Raw genomic sequence first — 25,179 nt, 5'->3', positions numbered from 1 at the left:
TGACAGAGCTTGAAGACTTTTTAATGGGCAAATATTGTATAATCCAGGTGTGCAAAGCGCTTATAGACTTAGCCAAAAATACTCACAGCTGTAATCACTGCCAAAGGTTTTTCTAACATGTAGTCTCAAGGGTGAATACGTAGTGTTACATTTTTTTGTATTTTGTTAATGTTACAATTTTTCTTCCACATAAGAGTGTTTTGTGTAGATCATTGACCAACAATGATAATGAAATCCATCCGAATCCCACTTTGTAACAACAAAATGTGCAAAAAGTACCCATACACACATGTACATACACACACGTATGCACATGCCTACCCCTCATACAGTACCCCACGTCGAGCCCAGCCCTGACTCAGAGCTGTAAACTCCCCTATCCCATCCTCCTAGGCGGCGAATGAGGAAGCCTGACGTGCTTAGACAGGTGTGACATCACAAGTTTCCCTCCCCTTCGACTAACAACACACTCCAAATTACATGTCTGGCCCCATCTCCCTTTGACACGAGACACGCAAGAGAGAAGACAGACAGGATTCCATTCGGACTCTTCACACCTTCCTCACCCCCTCCATGTCCCCTCTAGGAGACTTTAAATGATGTCTCCAATTACAACACACACTCACACAACCCCAAGGCTTGGCATGGAGACAGAAGTTTAGCGGTCTCATTAGTAGCAGGAGGAATTCCAATAAGATAATTAGCTATGGAGATGAGAGAGCGTCGGCAGTAAATGAGAGAGAAAGAGGGGGAGGGAGGAAGAGAGAGAAGAAAGAAACAGGAAATACAGTGAGAGAGGAAGATAGAGAATATACAGACAGACAGAGAGCGAGAGACAAAGAATGAAGAAGTGAAGCGTCTTTAAAAATCCCCTTTCACTCCTCAGTGGCATACAGTACAAGTGTGTAAACTCAGTGTGACTTTATGAACGTCCAGCAGTGTAGCTCATGATGTGACTCGGGAAAACTAAGGCAAATTCTGTTTGTAGAGGGTCCCACTAGGCATGTCTGGGCCCTCTCTCTTTCCCTAGGAGGAGGAAGAGGTAAGCGGAATCTCCCTGCCTCTCTTTTTAAACAGATGAGCACTCTTTCAGTTTGGCCTTCCACATTTTGGGCGGAACAACTTTCCCCAAACAGGTAAAGGTCCAAAAGAGACAGAGTGCGAAGGAGGAGAGGAAAAGAGATGGAAAACAGAAGATGGTAAATTTTCTCCTGGTGGGCTCCTTTTTGGGACAAGTTGAATGAGATGACGTCACACTGCGATTGCGTCACTCCTCGCCCCCAGTCACGTGGGTTTTCCTGCTCTGTGAAGAGTCCGTTCGGAGTTTTGCAACTTTCCCAGTTGCCGGGTGTTACCAAACTTTGCCAGAGGTGTCAGTCGCTAGGCGCGGGTATGACGCTGATGTGGAGGAAGTTATCAGGGTGACTGAGGTGCTCGCTCAGCCACTGCAACGGGGTCTCCAGCAGGGGCTCAATCCCATGGATCACCACCTGGTAATGCTTGGACTCGTCTGTATAAGGAGAGAGAGAGAAGGGAGACATGGAGGGAGAGGGATGGAGTATGAGAATGAGCTTCAATTTAAAAATCCTTTTGACTGTGTGTCGGACTCCATATATTTATATTCCTACAAAACAGAAATGCTAGGATATTCTTTAAACATCACTAGTCATTGATTATAGTGTGGGAGAGTGTGTGTCTGTGTGCAAGCGATAGTTAAGTAAGTGTGCTTAAATTGTCCCTCTCACCTCAGAATGACCGAAGCCTCTCGGCTAGCGACAGACAGATTAATCAATCACAGTGACCAAGCCTGACCCTGGGACTGACCACAGGTCACACAGCAAGACAAATGAGCCTCACTCACTCTGATGGCCCGACGAGGGGTGCACGTGTGTGTTTGTGTGTAAGTGTGAGTTAGTATGATAATCTGCATGCGTGAAAGATTGCCAGCAGGTAAACGTATCTGAATGGGTGTGAGTAAGTCTCAATGGACATATGTTGTATGTGTGTACATTGATGTCTGTAAGTTACTGGTTTTACTCAAAGCAACAGTAGCCCCACCCACTCAGAGACACTGGGCCCCAGGTCACAACCTTTCACCCACTCATATCAGAGCACTGAGGGGAAGGGCGGGGTCAAAACACTAGAGGGGGCAGTAGCCAAGTCATGTTGGAGCTCAGTGTCTATATGACTACACACACATACACTGACCGTTTCTCCTTATACGGTACCAAAAGATGCATACTGTTGCATGTACACGTAATATCTGAACGACCGTTACAATCAAGTGAAGAATCCAGGGTTAGTAAGAAGCTCCTCAGTCACACCCACCACCTGCAGACTGGTATACAGTATGGATATACAGTGGCGTGAAAAAGTATTTGCCCCCTTTCTGATTCTCTCTATTTTTGCATATTTAAAAAAATATATTATTATTATTTTTCTACTACCTTTTCTCCACAATTTCGTGGTATCCAATTGTTAGTATCTTGTCTCATCGCTACAAGTCCAGTACGGGCTCGGGAGAGACGAAGGTCGAAAGCCATGCGTCCTCCGAAACACAACCCAACCAAGCCGCACTGCTTCTTAACACAGCGCGAATCCAACCCGGAAGCCAGCTGCACCAATGTGTCGGAGGAAACACCATGCACCTGGCGACCTGGTTAGCCACAGGAGTCGCTAGTGCACGATGAGACAAGGATATCCCTACCGGCCAAACCCTCCCTAACCCTGACGACGCTAGGCCAATTGTGCATCACCCCACGGACCTCCCGGTTGCGGCCGGCTGCGACAGAGCCTGGGCTCGAACCCAGAGTCTCTGGTGGCACAGCTAGCACTGTGATGCAGTACCCTAGACCACTGCGCCACCCGGGAGGCCCATTTTTGCATATTTTTGATACTGAATGTTAACAGATATTCAACTAAAACCTAATATTACATAAAAGGGAACCTGAGAAAACAAAGAACTTTATTTAATTAACAATACCCCTGTGTGGAAAAAGTCATTGCTCCTTTATACTCAATAATCGGCTGTGCCATATTTAGCTGCAATGACAGCAACCAAATACTTCCTGTAGTTGTTGATCAGTCTCTCTCATCGCTGTGAAGGAATTTTTGCCCACTCTTGCATGCAGAACTGCTTTAACTCAGCGACATTTGTGGGTTTTCAAGTATGAACTGCTCATTTCAAGTCCTGCCACAACATCTCAATTGGGATTATTAGGTCTGGACTTTGACTAGAACATTCCAAAAATTCAAATGAGTTGCTTTTTAGCCATTTCCATGTCGACTTGATTGTGTGTTTTGGATCATTGTCTTGCTGCATGACCCAGCTGCGCTTCAGCTCATCGAAGGATGGCCTGACATTCTTCTGGTCTGACACAGACGAGAATTCATGGTTCCTTCTATTAAGGCAAGTCGTCCTGGTGCTGAAGCAGCAAAGCATCCCCAAACCATCACACTACCAACCCCATGCTTGACTATTGGTGTTAAGGTTCTTACTGTGGAATGCAGTGTTTGACTTTGACTCATCTGTCTATAGAACATTCTTCCAAGAGTCTTGATGATCATCCAGGCTCTTCCAGGTGCTTTTTGACAGACTTGAGTCAACTTTTTGGATGAGATGGGTCCCATTATGATAGGGCGAAAACCAAACACTGCATTCCACAGTAAGAACCTCACACCAACGGTCAAGCATGGTGGTGGTCGTGTGTGTGTACGATCAATACACTCACAAGTACTAACATTCATACTGCAATAACACTTTCCCTCTCTCTTCCACATACTGTGCCCCTGGTGACAGCATCAGGCGCATGTGGGGGAGGAGGGGCACTCCCCTGACACTCTCACTATGACACAAGGGAAATTCATCCCAAATATGCACAGCTTGAATATCTGCACACAGAATGTATGGTCTGGTAGGCCCTCTTATGGTTGTCATGTCTTTTTCAGAGGGCGGAGACCAACGTGATTAATCTGTACTCCTCTGAAACGTTGTGAAAGCGCTGTGCCATAGTGGAAGGATCTTGAGTCCTCTACATAGAATTATATTGCGTATTTTCCATGGATCCTTCTATACGGTGGCCAGAAGGCGTGGGATATCACCTAGGTTTTTCTGGAATGTGACATAATATCAGGTGTCTTAGGAAGACTGACTGATGTTTTCACATCTGAATCACACTGTGCTGCTGTGAGCCATTAACATGGTATGCGTTCCAAATGGAACCCCATTTCCTTCATAGTGCACTACTTTTGACCAGAGTCCTATGGGCACTTATCACAAGTCGTGCACTATTTAGGGAATAGGGTGCCATTTGGGATGCATACATGGCTGTTATACATTACTATGGTGTTTTGGGATTGGGGCCAATACAGTTGCGTTTGATTAATGTTAATGGCATTAATCAAAACACATCACTTTATTGACCCCAATCCCAAACACTATAGCAATGTATAACTCCATAGCAACTTATTTCCAAAGAGGAATATTGACCACCATAGTTTGAATAAAAATAAAAGATGACAAATTTGCACACACACTGCGGTTGAGTATTGCAGTGACTAACAGTCAAGACATGTTTTGTTACTTAAGTATAGACGAGTCCAATTTAAGAAGGCCACAACCCCATTCTTCCCTGCAGTGAGGCCAGCCAAGACGAAACAGTTGCACCAGAACTCAACCAACACACTGGTAGGCCAATAAGAAATATGTGTGTTAGGGGGAACTGACAGGTATAAATCTATCAATACATCTCTCTAGACCTGAAAAACATGTGTCTTGTGATGTCTCATAAGAGTAATTTCCTTCAGCAAGTTAGTTTGTTTTTTCATGAATATACTCAATTGCATTTAAAAGAAAGAACAGGGAAATGGAGTTTGCAGGTATACAATAAACAGACCATAAGGTATTGACTTGGAGACCTCTTGTCTCATTTCTGCCTCCCCCTACTCAACACCTAGCAACACCTCACACACCCACCGTCCCTCATATCAAACCAACCACTGAAACCCAGAACACCCCCACTCTCTGAACAGTGAGACAGCCCGTTTGATGAGAAGAGACTGGATTCGCCATTGATTCTGACTGTGGTGTTCTGTGTGGGCGGATTGGCCAATAGTTTCACTCCTTTGTTCTGTGGGCTGTACCATGAATGAGTAAAATCAATAAGAGTGGTGTGTAGGCGAGTATTGTTGGCGCGTGGGCTTGTCAGTCGGGGGGGATTTCTGCATTCTCCACTTATTAGAAATATCACCACAAAACCTGTTTTTCTTCATAAGAAACATGTCACATCTGTAAAGGACATGACGGGGAAATTCTCGGAAGGCTTCGACCCGACAAGGCAACTCTTTTTGAGGGTTGTTCAATTGAATTTGTCCTGCGTCATACATGGGGAGAAACGTGTTACTGTTCAGACATATCTCTCCTGTCTGTATCTAACCCAGTCAAACCATGTCTAATACCTTGGTCAAAACAAAGCGTTCGCAGATGTCAAAGCCGACCAACCGACTGCTAATCAGAATAAGATGTTGATGTTCGATTTTCCTGCGTGGGTGGAAGAACATCGGTCCGGTCCGGTAACAGTACGACTCATCTGAGTATCACGCCGCCATATGCTGGGAATCCCCAGTTAATATAACCCCTGGTTACATGTTTCGTTGGGTTAGTTCAGTTTGATGGGTTTCGGGGGGTGCTTGAAGGACCATTAAGGCTTCCAGACAAAACAGAGGGGAATGTTTAAAAATGTTGGTTTGATGTTAGAAACATCAGAGTCGAGTGCTGAGACGTCCTTATCCGATAGGTCCTCACAAGGAATCGGCTCCCAAGAATACGTCTGTGAACAATGCCGCCATTAGGCTGCCTGAGTACCCCCCCAGTCCCTCTAATCCAAACACACAGCTATAATCCCCCGCTATCACACACCCATCTCCCCAGCGAGGAAGAGAGGGAAACACAACAAACGACGGGAGACAAAGCAGCACTTTCACCTTTATCAAGCCAAGCCACCACCATCCTCAGAGGAGAGCAGAGAAGGAATTGAGAAAAGAGATTATATAAGTACAGGAAGGGGATGAAAAGAAAATATAGTGATTCTTGATAAAGCAAGAGAGAGTGGGAGAGAAGGAACGAGAAAGAGAAAGACATGTGAGGGAGGCAGACAGAGAGCGAAAGAGATAAAGGCCGGCAGGCAGACAGAGCAGTAGTAATTGTAATGGTGCATTACACCATGCAGGTGATTCTCCTGCAGGTCCTCTGTCTCACAGCTCCATTGTCTGCTTATCTACTTCCTCTGCACAGCCCTCCAGACACTACCTGTTTAGGCTGCCTCGCTCTCCAGCGCTCCCTCTTCTCTACATGTAGCGCCGCTCCTCATTCCACTATGTATTTTCTTCCCATCCCCTCGCTTTTCACTCTTTCACATGAGGGCAACTATTTTCCCTCCTCGACCCTCTCGTGTGTTTTATATCTGAGCACTGATCTCGAAAAGTCCTCTTTTACTGTGTAAATAAAATAGACCTACATGTCTGATGTCTTTTATTATCTGGCTTCCTGTGAGATGCAGAGCACCCTTTGATAGCACAGTGAGGAAGAAACAGGTCTGCTCTCTCTTGTGGGACTGTGTGTGTGTGTGTGTGTGTGTGTGTGTGTGTGTGTGTGTGTGTGTGTGTGTGTGTGTGTGTGTGTGTGTGTGTGTGTGTGTGTGTAAGAAGTGTATGGAGTACAGGTGTAATTAGTGTTGTGCAATGTCTATGAGTAGGTAAGTACCATCGTTGGGTATAGCCACGGGGTACACCTCCTTCAGCAGGTCCCCAAGCGTGTGTGTGTGGCCGTCGGGCGAGATGGGGCGAAACAACTTCTGGATGAACGGTCTGTCACTCATCGTCTACACGGAGAGAGGGGAGAGGAATCAGAGCATGACAAATAAATTACATACAGTGCCTCCGGGAAGTATTCACACCCCTTGATTTCCCCCGACATTTCATTATGTTACAGCCTGAATTTAAAATGGATTAAATTGAGATTGTGTGCCTGTGATCTACACGCAATATCCCACAATGTCCAAGTCGAATTTTGTTTTTATAATTTTTAACAAATTAATCAAAAATGAAAAGCTGTAATGTTTTGAGTAAATAATTATTCAACCCCTTTGTTATGGCAAGCCTAAATACATTCAGGAGTAAAAACGTGCTTAAAAAGTCACATAATAAGTTGCATGGAATTACTGAGTGCAATAATAGTGTTAAACATGATTTTTAAATTGATTACTCCATCTCTGTACCCCACACATACAATTATCTGTAAGGTCCCTCAGTTGAGTAGTGAATTCAAGCACAGATTCAACCAGAAAGACCATGGAGGTTTTCTAATGCCTTGCAAAGTAGGACACCTATTGGTAGATGGGTTCAAATAAAAAAAGGTGACACTGAATATCCTTTTGAGCCTGGTGAAGTTATTAATTAGGATTGGATGGTGTATCAATACACCCAGTCACTACAAAGATACAGGAGTCCTTCCCAACTCAGTTGCCGGAGAGGAAGGAAACAGCTCAGGGATTTCACTATGAGGCCAATGGTGACTTTAAAACAGTTAGAGTTTAATGGCTGTGATAGGAGAAAATTGAGGATGGAACAACAACATTGTAGTTACTCCACAATACTAACCTAAATGATAGAGTGAAAAGAAGGAAGTCTGTACAGAAAAAAAATGCATCCTGTTTGCAATAAGTTACTTAATTAATTACTCAAGTACTTTTATGCAATAGCTTGACAAAGCCACACAATAGCTCTAATGCAAAATAATAAAATGAAGTGCTTATTCTAGGCTACAAGTCATGACTGGATTATTTCTGGCGCAGACCCAAGCCCTCGGGAACTGCGCCCCAAATGAATATGCCACTAAATAAGCCAAAGTCTGACGATTCAATCACAGGCTACTCCAGTGATAAAAGTTAGGTGCAATACAGGGGAGGCTGGTGAGGTGAAATCGGAGGATGAGCTCATTGTAATGGCTTATAGGTCATTATCAATAAAACGTCACAATACGTTCAATTTGGCTGCTGGGGGGCAAGGAAACCCACAGCTTCGCTAAAACCATTGTGCTGTTTTCAAGAGATTGTTAAATGTTATAACTATTTGATTTTAATATCAGCACCTCTTGAAGAACATAGTCAGAGCTACAAATTGTTCCATACAAAACAAGTGTGCACATTTAGCTCCATCATCAGAGTTACACAGCAAGTAACTGCATGCTTTCCGTGATCAGTAAACATCTATTGATTGTGTCATTTCAGATATGTGAGGGTAGCCTCATGATATCTCAATATTGGCTGCCATTAATTGGACATTTGAGTGATATAAAGTGAAAGTGAACTATACCTGACAAGTGTAAGTGGCTTAGGTTAATTTTCCCATCCTTTGCGGGCTCTGCCTGTCAAACAACAGAAGGGTGCATTTGCAGATGTACTGTTAGCTGATGTTTACTTTGCAAGCTACCAGTAAAAACTTAGTCCAGTTGGCTAAACATATAGTGATAAGTAAACCTAATGTAGTTTTCCTCTCCAACTGCAGCGTAGACCTATCTAGTGAAGTTAGCTAACATGATCCCCTTTTTAACATGGTTTTTAATTGTTTAATTATGATTGCTGCTGAAAGACATGACAGGCACCGAGGTAAAAATGTTTTTATAAAGATATAATTGGCTAGCTAGTTAATAACAGATTACGCCAATATGGCTAAAACTTTCAGTAGATAAACTAAATGGCTATATTTGCTTGCCATCTATAATAGTGATGACAGTAGTCCGACTGACAACTTGACCAGCACGAGGACTTGCCGATGTCAAGCTCTTTCCAAAAGCCTAGTCTCTGATAAAACCAGATACAGTGGGGCAAAAAAAGTATTTAGTCAGCCACCAATTGTGCGAGTTCTTCCACTTAAAAAGATGAGGCCTGTAATTTTCATCATAGGTATACTTCAACTATGACAGACAAAATGAGAAGAAAGAAAATCCAGAAAATCACATTCTAGGAATTTTCATGAATTTATTTGCAAATTATGGTGGGAAATAAGTATTTGGTCACCTACAAACAAGCAAGATTTCTGGCTCTCACAGACCTGTAACTTCTTCTTTAACTTCTTGGATATAGGGGGCGCTCTTTTAATTTATGGATAAAAAAACGTGCCTGTTTTAAGCGCAATATTTTGTCACGAAAAGATGCTCGACTATGCATATAATTGGCAGCTTTGGAAAGAAAACACTCTTAGGTTTCCAAAACTGCAAAGATATTATCTGTGAGTGCCACAGAACTCATGCTACAGGCGAAACCAAGATGAAACTTCAACCAGGAAATGGGCAGAACTTTTGAAGCTCTGTTTCCCATTGTCTCCTTATATGGCTGTGAATGCGCCGGGAATGAGCCTGCCCTTTCTATCGTTTCTCCAAGGTGTCTGCAGCATTGTGACGTATTTGTAGGCATATCATTGGAAGATTGGCCATAAGAGACTACATTTACCAAATCAAATCAAATCAAACCAGGGGTCCGCCCGGTGTCCTTTGTCTAAATTGGTGCGTAATCTACAAGCTGCACGCAGTCATCCAGTGATTGAGAGGAGAGGAGGCTTTCAACGAACGATATATCATGAAGAGATGTGAAAAACACCTTGAGGATTGATTCTAAACAACGTTTACCATGTTTCAGTCGATATTATGGAGTTAATTTGGAAAAAAGTTCGGCGTTTTGAAGACTGAATTTTTTATTTTTTTTGGTAGCCAAACGTGACGCACCAAACGGAGCAATTTCTCCTAAACAAATAATCTTTCAGGAAAAACTGAGCATTTGCTATCTAACTAAGAGTCTCCTCATTGAAAACATCTGAAGTTCTTCAAAGGTAATGATTTTATTTGAATGATTTTCTGGTTTTTGTGAAAATGTTGTCTGCTGATGCTAACGCTAAATGCTACGCTAGCCACGCTAGCTGTTACACAAATGCTTATTTTGCAATGGTTGAGAAGCATATTTTGAAAATCTGAGATGACAGTGTTGTTAATAAAAGGCTAAGCTTGAGAGCTAGCATATTAATTTAATTTAATTTGCGATTTTAATGAATAGTTAACGTTGCGTTATGGTAATGAGCTTGAGGCTGTATTCACGATCCCGGATCCGGGATGGCTCGACGCAAGAAGTTAAGAGGCTCCTCTGTCCTCCACTCGTTACCTGTATTAATGGCACCTGTTTGAACTTGTTTTCAGTATAAAGGACACCTGTCCACAACCTCAAACAGTCACACTCCAAACTCCACTATGGCCAAGACCAAAGAGCTGTCAAAGGACACCAGAAACAAAATTGTAGACCTGCACCAGGCTGGGAAGACTGAATCTGCAATAGGTAAGCAGCGTGGTTTGAAGAAATCAACTGTGGGAGCAATTATTAGGAAATGGAAGACATACAAGACCACTGATAATCTCCATCGATCTGGGGCTCCACGCAAGATCTCACCCCGTGGGGTCAAAATGATCACAAGAATGGTGAACAAAAATCCCAGAACCACACAGGGGGACCTAGTGAATGACCTGCAGAGAGCTGGGACCAAAGTAACAAAGCATCAGTAACACACTACGCCGCCAGGGACTCAAATCCTGCAGTGCCAGACGTGTCCCCCTGCTTAAGCCAGTACATGTCCAGGCCCATCTGAAGTTTGCTAGAGAGCATTTGGATGATCCAGAAGAAGATTGGGAGAATGTCATATGGTCAGATGAAACCAAAATATAACTTTCTGGTAAAAACTCAACTCGTCGTGTTTGGAGGACAAAGAATGCTGAGTTGCATCCAAAGAACACCATACCTACTGTGAAGCATGGGGGTGGAAACACCATGCTTTGGGGCTGTTTTTCTGCAAAGGGACCAGGACAACTGATCCGTGTAAAGGAAAGAATGAATGGGGCCATGTATCGTGAGATTTTGAGTGAAAACCTCCTTCCATCAGCAAGGGCATTGAAGATGAAACGTGGCCGGGTCTTTCAGCATGACAATGATCCCAAACACACCGCCCGGGCAACGAAGGAGTGGCTTCGTAAGAAGCATTTCAAGATCCGGGAGTGGCCTAGCCAGTCTCCAGATCTCAACCCCATAGAAAATCTTTGGAGGGAGTTGAAAGTCTGTGTTGCCCAGCAACAGCCCCAAAACATCACTGCTCTAGAGGAGATCTGCATGGAGGAATGGGCCAAAATATCAGCAAGTGTGTGAAAACCTTCTGAAGACAGAAAACGTTTGACCTCTGTCATTGCCAACAAAGGGTATAAAACAAAGTATTGAGATAAACTTTTGTTATTGACCAAATACTTATATTCCACCATAATTTGCAAATAAATTCATTAAAAATCCTACAATGTGATTTTCTGGATTTTTTTTCTCATTTTGTCTGTCATAGTTGAAGTGTACCTATGATGAAAATTACAGGCCTCTCATCTTTTTAAGTGGGAGAACTTGCACAATTGGTGGCTGACTAAATACTTTTTTTTTTGCCCCGCTGTAAATGTACATTGTTTGCTTAGCTAGCTAGTTCCATTTCAAATGGATAGGCTACCCTCACACATCTGAAATGACACGATCAATTGATGTTTAGTGATCATGAAAAGCACGTTACTTGCTGTTTAACTCTGATGATAGAGCTAAATGTGCGCAATTGTTTTGTATGGAATAATCTAAAATGTGTAGTTCTGACTATTCTTTTCAAGAGGTGATGATATTACAACTAAAAATGTATAACGTTTTAACAATCCCTTGAAAATGGCATGCAGTTGTTAATGGTTTTAGTGGAGCTGGGGGTCTCCTTGCCCCCCAGCAGCCAAATCAAACGCTCTGCACTGTTTTGAGACGTTTAATTGATAACGACCTATTGAAGACAAGAGTCCACCTACAGACACATCTAGTCAAATATTAAAAGTGGTGCTTGCTACCCAGTCTCTGATCTGAGGGCAATGAGAAAGGTGGCGTTCGCTGGATATGGTCCAGAAGATCAGGTGTTCGCACACGGACACCGGCGATCGGGTTGCTATCAGTTCTGGGAAACCAGTTTGTCTATCAGTTCAGGGAAACCAGGGGCCACCGAAGTGACAAACGGCGAGTCTGACACACAATAGCAACTAATCATGGGAGCTGTGAAAAGGAAACAGGCAACGGGAGGGTTTGGGTAACGGAGCTGTAACTAACACCGCCGGGCGCATGGTAGGGAAGGTGGCTCCAAAGGCGCGAAGCTGGCTCTTGGGTTACCAGAAAGAGTGACTCACTGACAGGAATTGCAGAGTTTGTGCGGGATTATGCCGGGAGCTGGAGTGGAGAGAGTGCGATAAGTGACAGCTACTTCGTTGCATTTTTAAAAACCGCCATGAATAATTGACCCGGGTACCATACAAAGAGGGGGCCATTGATCCTGGAGAGAAGCGCGATACTCTTGGACGGTGACACTTTCTTTTCAGTTCGTGTGACACCAGAGCTAGCAGAGTACCACCTGGCGACACCCAAGAGCGATGCGTCATTAACTCTCGAACGATGAGAGGTCGGGGGAAAAGAGACTCGCTCTCCTTGACTGAAGCAAGCAAGGGGACTCAACCCATAGCCTAATTGCTGGTGTGGATTCAATCCGACTAATTGACAGTAAACTGGTGGCTGAGGTGCACAAACGTCAATCAATATAATAATTCTTCTTATTATTGGCCCGTGACATGAATGGGAAAAAGCGGTGAGGGAGGAGTGCCCTTCTCAAATGGAACAGTGATGTGCGCTGCTCGGTCATGTTGTCAACAAGGCAGCATGGTGCATCATCTAGAAACATCTCTCTCTTTTCCATAAAATATATGTTTGAATTTTCAAACTAGATTTTGTTTGGAAGGCAGTTACTCCACGTGCTTAATTTAATCTAGTCTTGGCTACGTCACTTTTGTTTTGAGCCTACTTTACCGTGGGCTTTGAACGGGGGACCTGGCTCACTCCCGGGAGCCAGCCCGGTCCAAAATGAATGCTATTCACTTTTCACCAGGTGCAAACTCCTCCCACCGGGGGTAACCCGGCCCAGATAATCAAATCCCCCTCACTGAGTGAGTCAGTTGGAGAGAAAGCATTGGCTCTTTTCTCACTGAGCCCAAGACCTTCCACTCGTAAATAAAAATTCCAAGGAGATTTTTTGGAGTTCTAATTTTCCTCAACCACTGAGGCACCATGTAATTTACAGTATACATGTAGGCTACCTCTCATGGAATTGGATGCCCTTACGTTACTTACTTTTGGCAAATCCAATCAGTTTTCCACGTTGATTCAACATCATCACATTAATCTTTTGGGTTAAAATGACATGGAAACAACGTTGAGTCAACCAGTTTTTGCCCAGTGGGATTTTCATTTTACGCCAGATTTAGTGGCTTTGACACTTTGTAACACAGTGGCGTCACGTTTGGAGCTGAAAACAGGCGGCCGAATAAGACTGGCGCGTGCAATCACCAAGTGCGCACAATGGCGCTCTAGGACGCACACGCATAGACACATAAATCCATCCCCTCAAAATCTCTTCCCTTTTCAAAAAGGAGCACAGTCTAGCGGAAGTGAGTGCTTTGTTATTTAGAGTCAATATTGTCATTAATTATGTCTGCATCAAAAGCAGCACATGTTATTTACACTAAAGGCCGCAATTTGTCGTCAGAGGGGGGCCTGCAGGTTGAAATATAGTCATCGATGATGACTACTGCATCCGGACGCGGGATAGCTTTGTCTGCCGTTGGTTCAGTTAACTTTGGAGTACACAAGGCCTCTGTGGTTTTACAACCACTGTTTTATTATTGTGTTGGACCGTTTTATTATAGGCAAAATAAAAACCACTTTGTTGAAGTGTGAAATGAGTTCCATATGTACCTAGTTTTGGGACAACATTGGGAGTCTGTGTATTGTCCAACCAATACAAAGACTCCCAATGTTGTGTCCCAAGGCTAATTTGTACCAAGCTTTTGTTTAATTTTGCATGTATTTGTTTATGATAGCCATATATCCACGTGAAGGAATTCACAATATTATAATTGAAGACTAGGCATCACATCACATTTTCCTGGAAGTAGCAAAAAATCTCATTTTGTGGTAACATTTTGTTTCCTTTACTAACTAAAAGTCAATATAGGCCAAGACATTTTATAATGTTTTAGTCAACACTTGAATGATATATTTTATTGTTCTGTTTGGTCTTCTTTCATTTTGAATAGATTTATGATTGTAACATTCCAGTGAAAACATTGATGAGAGATTTTATGAGCATAAAGGCTGACATCTGTTATAACACAGCAGCAAAGCCCTGACAACCTACTCAGATTCCCATGGAGAAATGTCCACATCAATCTATATTCAGCAATATATCACTAGAACCCCTTCACAACTGACTCGTCCAAACATGCCTTCATTTGTTTATTCTTGTTGAGAAGAGATGGCCTCAAATACTATGGAAAAAGGTAGGCAAAGCTATATAACAGTCGAGCTGATCCGAGGGCTTATTGAACACAGTAAAACAGTAAAATCATGCCTGTTCCTGGCGCAGTGTCCCCACGCAGTTTTCCTACACTATGGGATAAACACGGCCTAATGTTTTCCAGACCTTCAGGGAGAGACACTGGTGCTTATTCATCTTTTTGAGGGAATTTCATCTGAGTCATGGATGGCGGGATCCCCCTTAGGAATTCACCTGTGCCCGCATGCATCCCACGGTTTGGGCACACTTCATTTGAGTTGCCCACATCCAACTATAAACTTGCCAAACGAATCGCTCGCCAAGCACACGGTCAGAAAAAACATTAGGCTAAGACATTTGGAGTTTAATGGGTGGGTGATCTCTGGGAAAATATGAGGGTTGTTTGATTTATCTGCTGTTATCAAAGGAGTTTAACAAAATACAATTTTTGGGGAAAAAGTTATTCACTGAATATCTCCAGGAAATATTTTGCAACTGAGCACTTGGGTTGTTTCTGTCACTGGATCACACTAAATTACAAGCTTACTAACAATTTAAAAGTTGCTTAACAGCAGCCCACTTTAAGCCACAGGACTTGGTCGGTATCCTATTCATGAAGTGCCTTACTAGTCCGTCACCATCTACGGGACAGTTCAGGTACTACACTGCATCGTCATAATACCAGGCAGTGGAGTGACAATTCATTCATGAATGTGTTGATAAGCAGTTTGTGCAGCACATTTCAGTTGTCACATTTTATTTTTGTGTACTGTGTATTTTTTTCCATTCTTACTCTGATTTCCATATTCACTTAATGCTTTCTCATATTCCTAAATGCACTATCGTGTTCTATTTGCTGCTCAGATGGTAAAAGAGTATTCTTTCATGACTATGCATTGCCGTATTTGTGACCTGCCGTATTTGTGACCTGACGTATTTTTCATCATCTATTAACAGTACCAATGATGCCACACTGCAGGTCACACTGGCTGTGATGTCGACAAGGGATGTATTAGCCCATTTACCAGGTATATCCTGAAGGGGATGTAGCGAAAGCCTCCCTCCTCTGTGGGGTATTCCATCAGCTTACGGTTCATGGCCCAGAACTGGTCAAACTTATCTGAGGAACATAACACAACTACATTTACATACAAACTGTCCCCATCTCCTTTTATGTTTTTAAACCAGCTCTACAAGGCTTCTGAAACTCTGTTAACCTGTCTTGGTTTCTAACTCCCCTCCCCTGTATCTCACTTTCACACAATTTTAGCTTTTGAAATATTTCAGATCTGTTTTCTCTTCTGGGTGGAGTTGTAACTGTCTCTTTCTCTCTCTGTTTTGGTTATGGAAGCCTGTGAGAAGAGAAAAAAACTTTGCAGCTGAGGCAAAGACAATGTTCAGAGAGTGTGGGTGGCGTGGTTTTGACTGGTTGGCTTGGGGGTATGTAAGTTGTTGAGTAGAGGGGCAAAATAAGGGTACAGAGTCCCAAAGTCAATACTTACGTGTGTATGTGTATGTGTGTGTGTGTGTATGTGTGTGTGTGTGTGTGTGTGTGTGTGGGGGGGGGGCTCACCGTTCTGCAGGCCCATCCACAGCTGCTTGTGGTCTTTCTTCTGCATGTCGTTGATGACCTGGCTCTTGTGTTTGAGGGCATCCGCCTCCTTGATGCTGGACATGAAGTGGGCCTCAATCACAGAGTTAGAGGGGCAGTGGAGCAGGTCACGCTCTGGGAAATTCTACCTCAGAGAAACCACACAGGCAGGACGGCTTTTTATAGAGGTTGACCGATTCATCGGTATGGTTGATTAATTAGGGCCGATTTCAAGATTTCATAAAAATCGGTAATCAACATTTTTGGACACCGATAATGGCCGATTACATTGCACTCCACGAGGAGACTGCGTGGCAGACTAACTACCTGTTATGCGAGTGCAGCAAGGAGCCAAGGTAAGTTGCTAGCTAGCATAAAACGTATCTTGTAAAAAACAATCAATCTTAACATAATCACTAGTTAACTACACATGGTTGTCCTGCGTTGCAAATAATCAATGCGGTGCCTGTTAATTTATCATCGAATCACAGCCTACTTCGCCAAACGGGTGATGATTTAACAAGCGCATACGCGAAAAAAGCACTGTCGTTGCACCAATGTACCTAACCATAAACATGCCTTTCTTCAAATCAATACACAAGTATATTTTTTTAAACCCACATATTTAGTTCAAAGAAATTCATGTTAGCAGGCAATATTAACTAGGGAAATTGTGTCACTTCTCTTGCGTTCTGTGCAATCAGAGTCAGGGTATATACAGCAGTTTGGGCCGCCTGGCTCGTTGCGAACTGTGTGAAGACCATTTCTTCCTAACAAAGCCCATAATTAATTTGCCAGAATTTTACATAATTATGACATAACATTGAAGCTGGTGCATTGTAACAGCAATATTTAGACTTATGAATGCCACCCGTTAGATCAAATACGGAATGGTTCCGTTCTGATAGTTTCCGGATTTGACCATATTAATGACCTCAGGCTCGTATTTCTGCGTGTTTATTATATTATAATTAAGTCTATGATTTGATATTTGATAGAGCAGTCTGACTGAGCGGTGGTAGCAGGCTCGTAAGCATTCATTCAAACAGCACTTTTCTGCGTTTGCCAGCAGCTCTTCACAATGCTTATGTTTATGACTTCAAGCCTATCAACTCTCGAGAAAAGGCTGGCAAAACTATAGTGTTTATAAGAACATCCAATAGTCAAAGGTATATGAAATATAAATGGTAGAGAGAGAAATAGTCCTATGATAAAACCTAAAACTTCTTAACTGGGAATATTGAATACTCATGTTAAAAGTAACCACCAGCTTTCATATGTTCTCATGTTCTGAGCAAGGAACTTAAACGTTAGCTTTTTTACATGGCACATATTTCAATTTTACTTTCTTCTCCAGCACTGTGTTTTTGCATTATTTAAACCAAATTGAACATGTTTCATTATTTATTTGACACTAAATAGATTTTTATTTGTTATATTAAGTTAAAATTTTAAAAAGTGTTCATTCAGTATTGTAGTAATTATCATTATTACACACATATATAGAAAAATATATATGTACACTAAATATATATATGTATACTAAATATATATATATAAAATAATGAAAAATGTATACATAAAACAAAACGGCCGATTAATCGGTATCAGCTTTTTTGGTCCTCCAATAATCGGTATCGTCATAGAAAAAACATAAATCGGTCGACATCTAGATTTTTAGCACTGTATACCACAGGTTGGAACCGGTTCAGGGAAAAGAACTGAAAAACGGAAAATAAAATTTTTCAAGGAACAAAAGTGATCCATACTGTTTCGGGAACACAGACATAATTTTAAAAGCATGGGAACCGGGTTAATAACGTAATTATTATAAGCTCCAGTCATTTTTTTCTAGTCCCACAACAAAACACAACAAAGCCCTCACTCTGTCACTCAGAAGCGTATTCCAGTGTCTACCTGGAAGCTGAAAATCTTTGCCTGTGCGTGTTTAGGCTACCTGCCCCTCCCCCTCTGCAGCATAGGCAACTAACTGTACTGACGTTACAAGCTTGATTCAGAAGATAGGGAGAGAGATTTTTAATTAGCAAGAGAACAATGTGTAAACTTTTTCAATGCTAGTTAAGGGTACTATAGGCCTAGTTATCATGTTTCACATTGGATTTATTAACTACAAAAAGGTAAGATGTGTTTTAAATTCTGGTGCCACTCTGCACACACAAGCTTGTTAGATAGCTAGCTCAAAGGACATTCAAAGTTCCTCCATAAACGACGCTCCTCCTAGGTATAATTCTGTGAACCTAATTCATATAATGCCTGTCATAACAAGATGCCCAGCGCTTCACGCCTCCTCCTCAACCGTCTCTCTCCACACCCTCAAAATGTTTGTCACATCTTGCGCCATAGGCTACACTCATCTGTCCATCATGCATGTAAACAACTAGCTTATCATGCATGTAAATAACTAGCTTGTCGCACTGATTGGTGAAGTAATTTAATGAGCAAAATGTTAAAAATATACACTGCTCAAAAAAATAAAGGGAACACTAAAATAACACATCCTAGATCTGAATTAATGAAATATTCTTATTAAATACTTTTTTCTTTACATAGTTGAATGTGCTGACAACAAAATCACACAAAAATTATCAAAGAAAATCAAATTTATCAACCCATGGAGGTCTGGATTTGGAGTCACACTCAAAATTAAAGGGAGGGATCTGGACTAAAGCAGCGAGACATGATGTCCAAGATGTGCTCAATTGGATTCAGGTCTGGGGAACGGGCGGGCCAGTCCATAGCATCAATGCCTTCCTCTTGCAGGAACTGCTGACACACTCCAGCCACATGAGGTCTAGCATTGTCTTGCATTAGGAGGAACCCAGGGCCAACCGCACCAGCATATGGACTCACAAGGGGTCTGAGGATCTCATCTAAGTACCTAATGGCAGTCAGGCTATCTCTGGCGAGCACATGGAGAGCTGTGCGGCCCCCCAAAGAAATGCTACCGCACACCATAACTGACCCACCGCCAAACCAGTCATGCTGGAGGATGTTGCAGGCAGCAGAACGTTCTCCACGGCGTCTCCAGACTGTCACGTGCTCAGTGTGAACCTGCTTTCATCTGTGAAGAGCACAGGGCGCCAGTGGCGAATTTGCCAATCTTGGTGATCTCTGGCAAATGCCAAACGTCCTGCACGGTGTTGGGCTGTAAGCACAACCCCCACCTGTGGACGTCGGGCCCTCATACCACCCTCATGGAGTCTGTTTCTGACCGTTTGAGCAGACACATGCACATTTGTGGCCTGCTGGAGGTCATTTTGCAGGGCTCTGGCAGTGCTCCTCTTGCTCCTCCTTGCACAAAGGCGGAGGTAGCGGTCCTGCTGCTGGGTTGTTGCCCTCCTACGGCCTCCTCCACGTCTCCTGATGTACTGGCCTGTCTCCTGGTAGCGCCTCCATGCTCTGGACACTACGCTGACAGACACAGCAAACCTTCTTGCCACATCTCGCATTGATGTGCCATCCTGGATGAGCTGCACTACCTGAGCCACTTGTGTGGGTTGTAGACTCCGTCTCATGCTACCACTAGAGTGAAAGCACCACCAGCATTCAAAAGTGACCAAAACATCAGCCAGGAAGCATAGGAACTAAGAAGTGATCTGTGGTTATCACCTGCAGAACCACTCCTTTATTGGGGGTGTCTTGCTAATTGCCTATAATTTCCACCTGTTGTCTATTCCATTTGCACAACAGCATGTGAAATTTATTGTCAATCAGTGTTGCTTCCTAAGTGGACAGTTTGATTTCACAGAAGTGTGATTGACTTGGAGTTACATTGTGTTGTTTAAGTGTTCCCTTTATTTTTTTGAGCAGTGTATATATTTCACAGGTTAAAAAAGGAACAGAAAGGACCTAAATAAACCTGTACTTTTTTTTGGTTTGAACCGGTTAAGAACTTTCTTTTTCAGGTCGGAACAGTGGAACGAAACAGGGGAAAAAGCGATTCTGTTCAGAACGAAACGATTGAAAAATTATTTTGGTTCCAACCCCTGCTATATACAGGCCAGCATCTGGAATATTCTACATTTGGAGCAGCAAATATAGTTGCTGCTCCATATGTACTATGTTAACTTGCTGCAAAACAAATTCTGTGTTGTACCTTAAAGTGCACAGTGATGCTCCAGGGCAGGGCAGTGTTGGAGGCATGCAGGTCAAACAGTAATCCGATTGGATAGTGCCTGCAATGAATAAACACAGCCACATCAGTTGAGAAAACATGTCAGCAGAGCTTCATTCTTGTCCAACTCTGAATCATAATGAGTTATCCTCTCATTCACCTTGGGCTGGATCTTAAGTAACCGATTAATACGTTTTAGAGAAAATAATTTAAATCAACCCCCTATTTACCCAAAGGTCTGAGTTAAATGTGTATGTCACTTTAAGATTAGGACTCATGTCCAACACTTGTGTTGGGCTGCCACCTGGTGCCTGAAATGTAAGACTGCAGTTAATCGGTATGTAGTCTACTCATTGATGATGATAGGAGGCGAGTTGATATGCTTAATTGTGATCTCTAAAATATTTACTTTACTCTACTGCTGTGCTAGGACACTTGTTTCTATGGAGGGGCACAGGGAATTCTAACCATTATATTCACTAGTAGTTCTTAAAACAAGTAAATAATTGACAACACACATAGCGCTCGCAGTCTTAATTTAAAGCTCACCCACCATTTGAGTGAGGTTCCCTCGAAATCAAACCACATCTCCTCTATGTCCTCGGCCTTCATGACCTTCAGGAAGTGCTTTTTCACCTTGTCTGTGACCAGAGTCAAGTAGCTCATCCTTGGCAGGAGGAGCTAAGGAGAGAACAGCAGAGAGGGGGAGAAGGGAGGGGCTCAATCTAGGTTCCCGCAAGAGTCCATGGCTCAAGCCGGCTCAGTAGTCATGTGTGTGACCTGAATTAGCTAGATCTATGTCACAAATGCCATGTCCATTGCACATGAGGTTAGTCACACCTTAATTGGGGAGAACAGGCTCATGGAATGGCTGGAGAGGAATGGTATCAAATACATGGCTTCCAAGTGTTTGAAGCCATTCTATTGGCTCCGTTACAGCCATTATTATGAGCCATCCTCCCCTCAGCAGCCTCCACTGGCATTGTCCGGCAAAGCCACATCAGTTTTTAAAAATGGTATATATATAGTACTAGTCTGCATGTCACACTTACATAGAAGGGTTCGGCCTCTCTCTCTGTGATCTCATCCTGGTAAAGTGTGAAGCAGGTCGGAATCCGACCAAACCAAACATCTCGCAGCACGTCCTTGTCATCTGCCATCCTCCCGTCGCTCCCAGTGGCACATAAAGGAAGAATTCTCTAGCTACAACCTACCTGTCATCAACAGATTAAAGGGTCAGTCCTGGATTGGTACATTCATTTTGGGACTTTTAAATGAATGTTATATACCCATTGATTCTTGAAGAGTTTAATTTATCAATTCCTCATGAGTTTAATTGTTAACTGTCCTACCACACCCGAACACAAAATATGAGCTTGTTATACTTGGTTGTTTGTAAACGATGTCATTGTAAACCAACCCTGCATAACCTCACAACATGGCTAAAACTATAATTATCTGTCTATGAGTGGCAGTGACCGTCTATGAGTGACCGTTGTTGTTTGAACTCCAGATTTTGCACCAATGACAGTCAGTCTCATATGAGAGAGTACACCAGAATGGTAAAATTCGAAAGCTCTCTACAGAACGTGTCAATCAAGCGCTCTTTTGAACCAGTCAATCACAGCTCTGCAAAGATCTTACCACAGTTTGTGAACACAACTTCAACTAGCCAGCGTTAGGCTAGTGGAGAAATACAAAATGCTAGTTAGCTAGATACTGTAACTAACTAGCCACGACTTCACTGGTGGTGAGGAATAAGATTACATTTAACATAGTTAATTAAGCAATGGTGTATTAGTTACTTTGCAACGATTTACATGTAAATTATTATGTATTGACATGCTAGCTAGCCAACTAGCTAGATAGCTGCGTACGCTACCTAGCCTCACTGGCATCGGCAGGAATAGTAGCGAGGCTGTGGGCACATTTGAAAGTTTCCCCTAAACAAGTGGTAGGACAAGGAGCAGATCATTACTAAAAGTTGAGACAAATGATGAACAACATCTTACTTTTCTAGAGCGTTTGTAACCAGCTGCGATGAAGGAAGAGGGCCGTGGTGGTGTTGTCATTCGTCTATCAAGGAAAAAAAGCAAGGAAATCCCCCTTTCCCCGACGAGGTGTAACCTGCAGTATAGAGTGGCATCCAGCGTTCATTGTAGTGTATTACAATAATCATGTCGAGATGGTTGTAATTCAGTGCAAAGAATACCTATAAATTTGTTGGTTAGTGACGACAATTTTGATTCGCCTAGCAATCGATAAGTAATTTTGTAGTTATTGGTAGTTTCATTTACAGCTTGCAAACCACTGAAATTGTCTTTAAGGACAACATATATGGCGCCTTTCACGATCCGTAGATTTTTTTTGCTATGACGCAATAATTGTGCGTCGTCGCCTGTTGGACGTCATTACAACGATCCGTATCCATTTGTTGTGCTCCCTGAATCAAGAATGGATAGGAAATTTGAAGTTGATAACCTCGAAACGCGTCTTGAGACGCTGGAAAGTCGTATATACGGTGAAAAAAGGAACAAGGGAGGGAAACCCGTGAAGGTTTGACAATATTTTATATTAAAAATGCAGAATAGTGATTCAATTGGCTGCTAGCTTTGGCTAGCTAGCGAACGCCCTTTTTGCACACCTACTGTCTTTATACAATCAATGCTTAGACATCAATATTATGGGAAATGTGTGAAGAACAGCTATGCCAGGGCATTCCGACTAAGTTAGCTACAATCCAATATTTTAATGTCGAGCGAGTAATCGCTAACTAGATAGCTACATAACTCAATGCCAGCACGGCAATAACACGGTTTATTTTCACAAGTTTTGCTTTTTACTTTATCATCTAATGCACTCTGTTCCTTAGTGCGCGGATTCCCTCTCCAGAATTCAGGCCGCCCTTACAAACACTGCAAATAAGAGGGAACGAGTGAAGATTCTACACAAAAAGAGTGAGTGACATCTTAGACAACACAACTGTGTGACTTGGATGGGACACATTATTACCAGGACAATCACAAAGGAAGGTCAATTGTGATTATATTTCCCACATAGTAACTAGTATATATTCTACAACCTTTTGTTCTCTGTACAGTTGAGGACCTGCTGAAGTATCTGAACCCTCAGTTCACTGACCACATCACTGTTCCTGATGCCATGAAGCTGGAATTCATCCTTGCTGGTAAGAGTTTTTCATTTAAAATGTGAGTAAATGTTGCCAAATTTGGTCCTGCATCATGGTGATTGAGTAGGCCTCCGGCGTATGGATATGTGCCTCCAGTCTCAAATTCATGCACTTGTTTCTCCACACAGAGGAAGACTTCCTCCTTTCCCAGGCCACCCTTCTGGAGCAGGTCAGCAACCTCCAGCCACTATTGGACAGCAACTACATCAGAGGTCAGTGCGAGGGAATTTAAGTACCATTACAATATGGTCTGTCTGAAGTGATGATAGATTAAATAGTGTTTGTTAAGTTGAATGCAACTCATTGTAAAGTTCTTATTCACAGATGTGCCAGAGCATGCCACCAAGCTACAGCGTTTGTCTCAGATTCACATTAAAGAGCAGGTATGAAACCCCCCCTCTCTTTTCTTGATTTTGTCTTCCTCACAAGACACTGTAATTCACAAAAGTCAATCTAGCGTATCTTAGTGACACCATTCTTGTCATTTTCTCAAAGGACCAAACTGAGGCCCAGTCCCTAGAGGTGAAGAAGCTGTTTGAGGAGTATAACAAAATGGTACCTTTCCTTCATTATAATAGCAAATAATGGAATTCTTGAAATGAATAAATAACACTGATCAAACCAGAGGAAAATATATATCTGAGGTTAGCGAGTGAAACTGTCGAGTACATTGGCTGTCTTGTCTCCTGACCTCCTCGGTCAGATGAATAAGCGTGAGTGGTTGCTAAAAGTAATTACCTAGATTGTGTTTTCTGTCAAGTCATGTTGAACTCTGAGAAATGTCTAGTCTGTGCTAATGGAATGAACTGCCCAGCCCACAAAATTCTTTGAACCTTGACCTCTTTGGCAGATGTTCCTGCTGTCCAAGCAGTTCACCCAGTGGGATGAGAGCCTGCGGAAAGTGGAGGAGGCAAAGGGAATCCGTCAAGTGGAGTAGCGATTATGTCCAGTGATGACCATTATGACAACGTCACAGCATGATGTCATCTGTGTCAAGTGTCCGAAATGCACATTAATGTAACTTGCTGGATATTATTGTTATTTATTTACAGCTACATATAGAGACATTTGCATAGCTTAAAAAAAATAATATATATATCCTCTTTGTACATTTATTCAACATAGAATGTACCCATGCATTCCAACTCTGCAACACTGCTCCAGGCAGTCACAAGACTGCTTTCTTTCTGGGTCGCTTGACAGTAGAGCATAGAGAAGAATTTGCACACTAACTTAATTCTTCTTCCACAAAGTCTTGGTTTTAAATGGTTGTATATCAGACATGACTGCAAATGTAAAGTAATTGCAATAAAATCCATACTGTTCAACCTGAACTATTTGGTTTATTTCTGTTTGTGCAATACTTTGTTCAATATATTATTATAAAACTAATGTCCGAAACTTAAACTGTGCCTGGGAGTATTTTTCTGATGTTTGCATTTAATTACAGGTATTTCAAAAAACATATCTAGGACTACGAAGAGAAGACGTTTTACAATCGGAGATGCAATTGATCCATTGTAAAAACGTATTTTTAGTCAAGGTAGGTTTCCATCCAATTTGCGACAGATTTTAATGCGAAACTTATAAAATCTGCATAAAATAGTAGGCGCATTTTCCTACCAGAGATGTGTTTCCATGAAAATGATTTATTGCGGATAAAAGCCTGTGCGTAATGAAGTAGTGGACATAAAATAACGTTTATTGTAAAATGTCCATGTACCGAATGAAAAATACAAGTTCGCTGGGTTTCCATTTTCAATTCTATTGATGGTTTTGTCAAACTGT

The 25,179-nt window shown here is 42.4% G+C and overlaps 2 protein-coding genes across 3 annotated transcripts; one reads left to right on the top strand and one right to left on the bottom strand.

The window, feature by feature from the left end:
- Window positions 1-22,472, bottom strand: LOC112222925 (autophagy protein 5). 2 transcript variants are annotated; one of them, XM_024385791.2, is made up of 8 exons: window positions 22,214-22,472; window positions 21,254-21,411; window positions 20,755-20,882; window positions 20,184-20,262; window positions 16,049-16,211; window positions 15,501-15,595; window positions 6,761-6,878; window positions 1-1,510 (listed from the first exon to the last, which is right to left on the bottom strand). In XM_024385791.2, the coding sequence occupies exons 2-8, from the start codon at window positions 21,359-21,361 to the stop codon at window positions 1,374-1,376; spliced, it is 828 nt and encodes a 275-aa protein (XP_024241559.1). In that variant the 5' UTR covers window positions 21,362-21,411; window positions 22,214-22,472; the 3' UTR covers window positions 1-1,373. The 2 variants fall into 2 exon arrangements, with proteins under 2 accessions (XP_024241559.1, XP_024241557.1); XM_024385789.2 differs by having other exon boundaries at window positions 2-1,510; window positions 21,254-21,415.
- Window positions 22,473-22,596: 124 nt separating this feature from the next.
- LOC112222926 (dynactin subunit 3) lies at window positions 22,597-24,725 on the top strand. The gene is made up of 7 exons (XM_024385792.2): window positions 22,597-22,757; window positions 23,074-23,158; window positions 23,302-23,388; window positions 23,520-23,603; window positions 23,716-23,774; window positions 23,887-23,946; window positions 24,242-24,725. Exons 1-7 carry the CDS (start codon window positions 22,656-22,658, stop codon window positions 24,326-24,328), a joined length of 564 nt encoding a protein of 187 aa, XP_024241560.1. The 5' UTR covers window positions 22,597-22,655; the 3' UTR covers window positions 24,329-24,725.
- The last annotated feature ends 454 nt before the right edge of the window (window positions 24,726-25,179 follow it).

The sequence above is a fragment of the Oncorhynchus tshawytscha genome, linkage group LG03 (genome assembly GCF_018296145.1).
Source record: "Oncorhynchus tshawytscha isolate Ot180627B linkage group LG03, Otsh_v2.0, whole genome shotgun sequence".
Taxonomy (NCBI): Eukaryota; Metazoa; Chordata; class Actinopteri; order Salmoniformes; family Salmonidae; genus Oncorhynchus; species Oncorhynchus tshawytscha.
This window is presented reverse-complemented; position numbering and strand designations above follow the sequence as displayed.